At 44.0% G+C, this 8934-nt stretch overlaps 1 protein-coding gene across 1 annotated transcript in view; it reads left to right on the top strand.

Annotated features, from left to right (window-relative positions):
- Nucleotides 1-8934, top strand: part of SAMD12 (sterile alpha motif domain containing 12) — a 178973-nt gene that overhangs the window by 2458 nt on the left and 167581 nt on the right. The window contains exon 2 of the mRNA XM_031552972.1: nucleotides 17-133. Coding sequence (XP_031408832.1) covers nucleotides 17-133 — 117 coding nt within the window. The remainder of the gene's footprint in view (nucleotides 1-16; nucleotides 134-8934) is intronic.

Genomic DNA, 8934 nt, shown 5'->3' with positions numbered 1-8934 from the left:
GCCCTGAGGCCGTGAGCCCGGAGCCCCGAGGCTGCGTGCCCCGCTTCCCTCGCCCCTCGGTCCTCCCGAAGTCCGGTGCCGAGCCTGGCCCCTAGCGGGGTGCCCTTGGGTGCCGGTTCCTGCGGCGTACTAGGTGCGTGGCCCTACTCCTTTTGGGATGTTAAGAGAGGGATGTGGATGGCACATAGCAAATTCCCTCCCGCTATCTGCTTCTGAACTTCCCACAGTTTTCCCCAAGGCACTGAGAATTCTTGGCTTCGGGTCCTGTCTTGCTTTCTTCCGTGACTGCAGGACAGTTCTAGAGCTTTGAAGTGTGAGAAGTAGCCAGCAGCCACCTGTGCTCTTCCTATGCATAATTTGGAGTCTGTCATTCTTTTTTGGGGGGTGAGGTTGCTCAATTCCAAGCGGCCTTCGTTCAGCTCCTTTCTCAGGTGGGCTGAGTTTGATGCTTCCATCTGAGGCTGCATACTACATTATAACAGCCGTGCTGAAGCTGTCTTTTAAGTACTAAAGTGAGCAGTACAAATGAGGGTCAAGCTGAAACTTGGGCCTGCTGAAGGCAGTAACATCCTTGCAAACCAAGTTGCTAAGCAAGGTGAGCAAAACCACTGTATCTCAATAGAAGTGTGTGTACACCTGAAGTTGTGCATCCTAAGTTTTCAGCCTCTCTTTAAGACATGCAGATTCTTTATGCTCAGCGTGCTTTATTGATCATTATATTTGGTTATAATGGTCTATAATGATGGAAAAAGGTAATGATCTGGAGTAGAAACATTTCTCATCCTGTGGCAAAAACTTAACTAAGTGAACTGAGCATGCGTGCCTGATAGTGGATAAGTAAGTGAAATGGACTGCCGTGCACCAGATGGTTCACATGCCAGTAGCAACCCCTATTTCAGTGTGTTCTCTAATGTCATCCTTCTTTATTCACTTGAAGTCCTCATCAGTCTGTTTGCTAGATTTTTTCAGGTCTGAAATAATTCCTCTCATATCTGCAGTGCCTTCCGTCTCAGGCTCTAAAAGCTTTGTAAATATTAATGAAGAAAAGCTCTGCTAAACCTTTGGGAAGCAGTGCTTCTCCTTCCTCTTGAGATGACTTGGGATTTGTTTCCTCTTTAACCCCTTCTTCCCATTTCCTCTCTCTAAGATGCATCCCTGCTGTGGGCTCTCAGAATATGCCTTCTTGTCTGTTTATGCTGGTTTTCCCTCATTTTGATTTTCATCTCTCAATTATTTTGCCTTCAGACTGCTGTACAACTCTATTCCCCTCACACTAGTGTACAGCAAGATGACCGCTTACTTCTTCAGAGCAGGTAGTCATGTGGCTGTGACTACTTTCTGTGGATGTAGTTCATGCAAATTTAAGTTCTTTTCTTATCCCTAGGTTTCTATTGGGACCATGCTTCTTTGTTGAAGGTGCTTAAAAGCGTGCTTTTATCTTAATGCGTGCTCCACAGTATCGAGCTCCTGGGTGTGGGCTGTGCTCTTTCCATGAACTGTGCCTCTTGGCAGGTAACATGTGGAACTTAGGGAAGCTGAAGTTACTTGTTTCCAATGGCTCCTGTCACTGCAGTGTGTGGATCATGCTCTATCAAAAGTCAAGCTGCTGTAGAATTCTTTAAACTTGAAGAGTTTTGTAGAAAAATGCCAGTTTACTGAACTCAAAATGTCTTAGAGTCAGGAAACACAAATTGTTTTGTTTCTTTTTCCAGTTGATTTGTTTGTTTTGGTTGGGGGAAAAAAATATTTTCCAGCTTTGCTGCTTAGGAACTTGAGGGCATAACCTTCTGTGCATCAGCTGTAGAAGTTTGGGAATTAGGAAAGCCCTGAAAACCTGGCTTAAGTAAGGTTGTATAGCCTTCTTGGTTGGGCTTCCTGGGTCTTTGTTTATTTTTAGTGCCACAAGGCTTCTGTACTGTTGGGCCAACCCACTTCTTGTATGGATTCATGCCTGGCACACAACTGACAGGGAAGGTTAGGTCCCTGGGGCATGAGAGAACCTCGGGTTCATGGCAGTTCCTGCTGGAGCCAGCATCTGCTGTCTGGCCAGCTCTGCCCCTGCTGTTGTTCTGGGGAAAACACCCATTCCTCAGTTGCAGCCACGAACCCAGGGACAGTTTTGTGTTTTTTTTCCCCTTTCATTTCGGAAATGCTCTATGTGGCTGAAATGAAAACGCTTTGTGATGTTTAGTTTGTGGAGAATCTTTAAAAGAATCTGATTTTCTGTTAACAACCTGTTGAAGTCTTTCTTGAATTTGACTGTTTTCAGTGCTGTCTTAGAATGAGCTACTGGAGTTTGGTTATGGCAACAAATATCTAGCAGTTTACTTAAAGAAAACAAATCTCTTACCAGGATAGTCAACAGAGATAAATTTGCAAATACGAAATAGGAATCTGGAGGATTCTAGAGTTCTTTGGCAGTTACATGATATACGTACCTGAGCAGGGGTTGAGAGGGATTCAGCCAAAATGGAGTTTGAATGTGGGTCACTGTATTTGTCTCAGAAGAGTATGTGTAGACTGGGTTGTCCTTTGGGCTGCAGTGTACCAGTGCTTTGGGTGGACGAATGTATCAGTGTCTGCATGGGGAAGAAGCCTGTGCTCCTTAGTATGAGCCCATCTAGATGGGAGCACTGCCAAGGTAAGCCTATTTTTAAACCGAACAGTTTTGACAATGCTCCTTTAAGTGTTTTCTTCCCTCTAGTAAGAATGAAAGAACTAGGTCAGAGCCTGTAGAAAAAGGCTTTTGATCCCTGTGACAGTGTTCTCAGGAATTATTATTATTTTTTTTTTTTGCTCTTGTGCAGCAGAGGTAAAGGGGAAGAAAGACACATTGATTTCCCCCACAATGCTTATTGCACAGGAAAGCAAGAGACTGACAGCACCCACCCGATAATGTATCCCTCAGGTAATCCCACACAGTTCTTTCCCATCTCCTGCAGCTCTGACCTATGGTATCTTTGAGATTTCTGAGCAAAAGGAAAAAAAAAAAAAGTGTTAATTATATTAGGGAATGGTTTCCTAGTAAACATTTAGTGAAGTTCAGACTAATGTCTTCTGTGCATAGGATTTGGAAAGTATTGGTATTTGTTCACTGCTAGTCTCCTTCTGAAAGCTGATGAGAAAATAAATTCTCTCTCGTGCTATTGACACTCTGGATATGCCTACCAAAGAACAGTTTTCACTAAGAAGTGGTGACTTGCTGACATAAAATGACAGATTCTGGCCTTGTTCCCTAGTGATCCTGAAGGAGACTGGAGACTCACAGGACGTGGGACTGTTCTGGGGTATGGAGTCAAGGTTAACTGCTGCAGGACTGAAATTATCTGCAGCCTGCAACCAACTTCTGTCCAACCAGTCCTGAATTTTAGCAATTGGACATACCTGGGTGGAAAGCGTTTGGGACTTAGTCAGCTCCAGCAGATAATCATAGAATCATAGAATGGCCTGGGTTGAAAAGGACCACAGTGATCATCTAGTTTCAACCCCCCTGCTGTGTGCAGGGTCGCCAATCACCAGACCAGGCTGCCCAGAGCCTCATCCAGCCTGGCCTTGAATGCCTCCAGGGATGAGGCATCCACAACCTCCTTGAGCAACCTGGGTGTCACCACCCTCTGTGTGAAAAACTTCCTCCTAATACATAACCTAAACCTCCCGTCTCAGTTTAAAACCATTCCCCCTTGATCTATCTCTATCCACCCTTGTAAACAGTTCCCCTTCCTGTTTATATGCTCCCTTCAAATATTGGAAGGCCACAATGAGGTCTCCCTGGAGCCTTCTCTTCTCCAAGCTAAACAAGCCCAGTTCCCTCATGCTTTTCTCATAGGAGAGGTGCTCCAGCCCTCTGATCATCGTAGTGGCCCTCTTCTGGACCTGCTCCAAGAGCTCCACATCCTTCCTGTACTGGGAAGGCCTGAACTCCAGATGGGGCCTCACAAGAGCTGAGTAGAGGGGGACAATCACCTCCCTCTCCCTACTGGTCACCCCTTTTTTAATGCAGCCCAGAACACAGTTGGCCTTCTGTGTGTTTCCTCATAGACTCGAGATATGGTGAGCTCATAACTTGCAAAGCCAACTCTGCTGAGAATTTTAAAGTGAGTCCAGGACCATCAGAAAGACAGCTTTGAAGCAAATTTTAGCGTAGTGACCTATGATGCTGTTCTAGGGTGTGCTCCAAAGTACAGCCGTCTCAACAAGTATTCAGTTATTCAACATTGCCTAATTCCTGGGCCCAGTCTAGGCTCAGATTAGATGTACGCACACCTAAGTTTCCATGGAATCTGATCTAACAGGTAGATTTTCAGCATACTTAATTGCCTGCTGAGAAAAAAGACACAGACCCTGTCATTCAAAAATAGTTTGTCTCCATTGCTCTCGTTTTCTGTAATAGTTTCTAACCCCTCCTTAGCTTGAGGGACTCAGATGTGGCTTGGAAAGAGCTGCCAGTTGGAGGCAGAGCTGATATGCATCTCTACATCTGGATTGCAGATTGCAACAGAGGAGATCAGCAGGACCAGAAGTGTAGCAGAGGAGATTGGTAGGACCGGGATGCACAGGACGAGCAGGACACCTGAACTGCAGCCTTTCATCTTTGTGCTGTTTCTCTGTGTAACTTATTGACCATTTATTGTAGCAGTGCATCCGCAGTTGTGAGACTCTAGACTGGAACACAGCAGTTCTCTCAGCCCTTTTCACCTGGTAGCCTTCCTGTTGGTCTGTAACATCCGTACCCTTCTATCCAGCTCAGCAACAGCACAACTTCAAAAGACAGGGATTCCCTTTGTGCTCTCACCCCGGTATGCATACAGCTTGGTGGCCAAGTGCTCCCCTGCACTGAACCACTGCTTAGATCTTTCTTGTCTAAGTTGCTACCTTTGCAAAGTTAACTCCATCACAGTTCATTGTATCTGTCTTAAAGATAGAGTTAACAATCCCTTTCCAGAGGTATACTGTAGCTACCTAAAGCCAGAAGTCTGTTTTGGACTGCAAGTTCTCATTTTAGTAGGTACTCTACTTGGGCACTGTATAGGGAGAGACTGCAAGTTTAGGAGGTGCATTTTGTGGCAATCAGGTACCCCAAATTAAGTTGCGGTGACAGAAAATGGCTTTATGCTGAAGTCTCTTTGGGTGTATTTAGACTGAATGGTAAGTGGATATGATTGCAGGTTTTGTAGTCATTTTCCTCTACCTGCTTTCAGAAGTGAGCCTGTGTTAGGCAGGAATCAAAATAGTTTAGCCTTGGTACCTGGCTGTGTTTTCTTTGGATAAGATTTGATGGTAGTGTAAGAGTGTACCTGAAAACTCAGAAGTGCTTTCAGGTCAACTATTGTAGATACAATTCCAAGAGTGTTAGTTCTTAGCCTTTAACATGTCTTGAAGACTCCATAGCTTCAGGAGAACACTGCATTGAAACAGCCAATTTATATCAATGAATGGAATCCCAACACAAGGATAAAACTTATTTAGTGGTAGTGATGATGATGTATGAGTGAAGGGAAGGAAAGGTGCTTTGAAGGCTCACTGTCCCTAGAATAGAAAGAAAGAAGGCTAGTAACAGAAGACAGATACATATTACTTGAAAGCACTGACAAAGCCTGCACTGTAATATCCCATGTTTATTGCTTAAATGGAATTTATCAAATGGAATTTTTCTTGAGTATTTTTTTTTTCCCCTGAAATGTCCAAGTAAGGCAGGTAAATAAAGGAGGTTGTGTCATGTTGTTCCTCAATTACCTCAGTGTATGAGGCCAAGGCAAGCTGTATAGAGCCTCTGACTTGGACTTTGCAGGACTGCTTGGTCATAAGGGTTATGGAAGGGGGGCAGCAGTGAGGAGCGCTGTGTAGTTAAGGCACTGTAGCTGGATGGTGTCAGAATTGCAGATAGGTGCAGGTTTTTCAGCTGATAACACCAGAGAAGATAAATCCAAAACATCTTCCAAGGCTTACCAGTGACTGCGAATGTAACTGTCTGGAGATAGCTTTGAGTTACTGTTTTGCCAATTGGACTTCTGAAGTGATGAAGCTAGCTTGCAGAGGTGTTAGAGGGCTGCTGCTCGGTGCACTGCACGTTGAGTCACGGATGCTGCCCTGTCCCACCTTTCTCTTCTCTCTTTCTGCTCAAAGCATATGGTCTTTGAGGTAAGACTTCCCTTTCTGTGGAAAAAGAGATCCTCAGAGGTTAGTCTGAACAATCCTATTGTGACTTATTTCTCATGAAAGCTGTTGCCTTTGACTGGATGCAGGTATTTAGTCTTGAAGATAAACAGCTGAACAACTCATCATTCAATTATTTGCTCAAAGCACGCAGAGAATGTAATTCTGAAAGGTGCCAAAGGCAAAGATGGAGAGAAGGGCCAGAAAATTGAGTAATCTTGAAGTCTTCTGTAACCGTGTTGTTCATCAAAATAGCAAATAGAAATATGAGGAAGAGCTCAAAACAAAGCAAGGAACATGTTTTGTTGTTTTTTTTTTTTTTTTAAATCATTGCATATTGTTCTTCTATTTTTGAATACTCTGTGCAGTGTTGCTTGCCACATCCCAAAAAAAGACTGGAAATAGTACATAAAAGGGTGTTCAGCTGGTGAGAGATCCGGTGTGTGCTTTGAGGGAAGAGTCTGATTCCTTAGCCTGAAAACAAGATGGCCACAAAGAGAACCTTAGACACTGATGAATAGTTTGGAGAAGGTGAAAAAGGAACTAATTCACAAGGCAGAACAACGAAGGCATTGGATTTTTAAGAATAAAAATAATTATTTTAAAAAAAACCTTTTCTGTCTAATACAGTGCCTTGGGGCCAGCCTTCAACTTAGGCCATTCTTAACCTGCCAAAGAAAAACTAAGTCATACGCACTGCTCTTGCATCATTCCCTTAAGCATACAGAGCTAACTTTGTCTGATCCTTCTTGAACGCTTCTGTGAGAAAGTCTAGCTCATCTTGTGTGCATTCAGAATAACTCGCTACAAGAACAGTAACCAAGAGGAGGATTGGTTCAGGGCAGCTCAGAAGGACAGGGAGGAGGTGGGGAGTTGGACACTGTGCTGCAGGAATCTGAACAGATGGCAGTGTGTAAGATGTATATTGGGAAAAGGAAGCTACATAAAAATTGATACTGCACCATAAGAGGAACTGTCTGCTACGTCAGGCCAATGGGACTGGGGTGCAAATACAAGTGGGGCCTAGATTTAAGCTGCAGCTGTAGAAATGGCAAATGCTGGAAAATGCTGGTTCCCCATAGCAGGTAGAGATGGAAGCTGCTGTACTGCAGTGCTGAAGTGAGCTGAAGATGGTCCAGTCCAACAAACCTTTAGAGACCCCGAAGCAGATCTGCTCTGTATGTCTTACCCTTACCTGCCTATGGCATGAGCCACTAATATCGTTCCCTTGTCTCTGCACAGTGGCCTCTCCAGAGGCATTCTGTGGCAGAAGGGCTATGAAGTGGATGGTAAGGGAGTTGCTGTCACTGACGTCATCCATCCGTCAACTAAACTTGGCTTTGAAGAGCAGATTCATGACTCTGGAGAGCAAGAGTTCCCTCTCATATGTGCTGCTCCTGGATGAAGCAAGCAGACATGCAGCAGGCCTGAGTGTGTGCTGAAATCACCTTTGCATTCATTTACACAATTGAGAATGCTTACGGGGAATGTGTGGCTGAACAGGAATAGGGCTTGAGGAAGATATTCAACATGGACTGTAGCCTTTCTTTGGTGCAGTCCTGTCCATTTCTGTCTAACATGGAACCTTGACGGCTTAATATTCTTGAGACAAACACTAATATCACTATTTATTTCCATTCCCCTGTGCGTTTGCTTTCCTCTGCCCTGTTTCTGTGGGTTTGCTGTGGTTTTGTTGTGTTTTTCTTTTGGGGGGAGGGGATTTTAGTTGAGTTGATTTGCTTCTCTGCAAGTATTCTAGTAAAAGGAAGAAACAGACTTTTCATAATGCCATTTCAGAAAAGAAAAGAAAGAAGAATTTTAATGTGTGTAAATAGAAGCTTTCTCCTGGATCTCCCTCTGGCAAAATAATTTCCTGCTTTCATCTAATGGTTTGTTGCTATGTGGACCAGCTGTGGTACTGGAGGGAGTAGGATGCAGTGGTATTGTAAGCAGTAGGAGGTGAAGGATTTTACTGGGGGAAGGAAAGAAGATGTTTTTAGGCTGTTTCACTAAATGTACAGGGGATGGGATGACCTTGAAGAACTTAGAGGCGGTTGAGAGCAACCTGTGAATTTCCATGTGTTCAACAGGCACCAGCCTTCATTAGGTGCAGCAGGGCAAAGGCAGAGTTCCGTGATGTGTGACTGGGACAGGGCACCTTTGATGCAGTAGTACTGACTTATGTGCATCTGAGCTGGGCTTAGTAGGCTGCATGGGCCTGGTTTGTGGTGGACTGTGACGAGCTAATCTGTGAAGCAGAAATATTTAGAAGGTACTCATCTGATAGCTATGAGACAAATTCTCTCTAGGAATACTGGAACTACTGAAGACTTGTTTCTCACCCAACTATGGCGTTTGTTTTCAATACGCTTCGTCTTCAAGTTCGCTGTCAAGACATCAGCAGGCAGCAAACAGTAGTATTGCCTCTGGAGTTTGCACCAGTCAACTGATGACAGACAGTTGATGTCTGGTGGATGCTTTTTCTCCATTGAGTGCATTCGTGTAGCTCTTCCTCTCTACATACCCATTGATTTGTGTTCAATATACTTAGGCCTCTCAGTCCTGTAACACTGCCCTTGACTGGAACTCCGTGCATCTGGCAGACCTACCAGACATCCAGAGGAGTTGTTTCACTTTTCAGGATAAACTTTATAGACACTGGCATAAGTTTTCTTATTAACAAGTAATGAAAGTAATTGTTGATTTGTTTTGCAGTCAGTTGTTCAAAATATGTTTTTGTAAACATGCAGTATTTGTTACTTGCTTTCTTTTTTAATTTTT

This window comes from Meleagris gallopavo, chromosome 3 (assembly GCF_000146605.3).
Source record: "Meleagris gallopavo isolate NT-WF06-2002-E0010 breed Aviagen turkey brand Nicholas breeding stock chromosome 3, Turkey_5.1, whole genome shotgun sequence".
Taxonomy (NCBI): Eukaryota; Metazoa; Chordata; class Aves; order Galliformes; family Phasianidae; genus Meleagris; species Meleagris gallopavo.
This window is presented reverse-complemented; position numbering and strand designations above follow the sequence as displayed.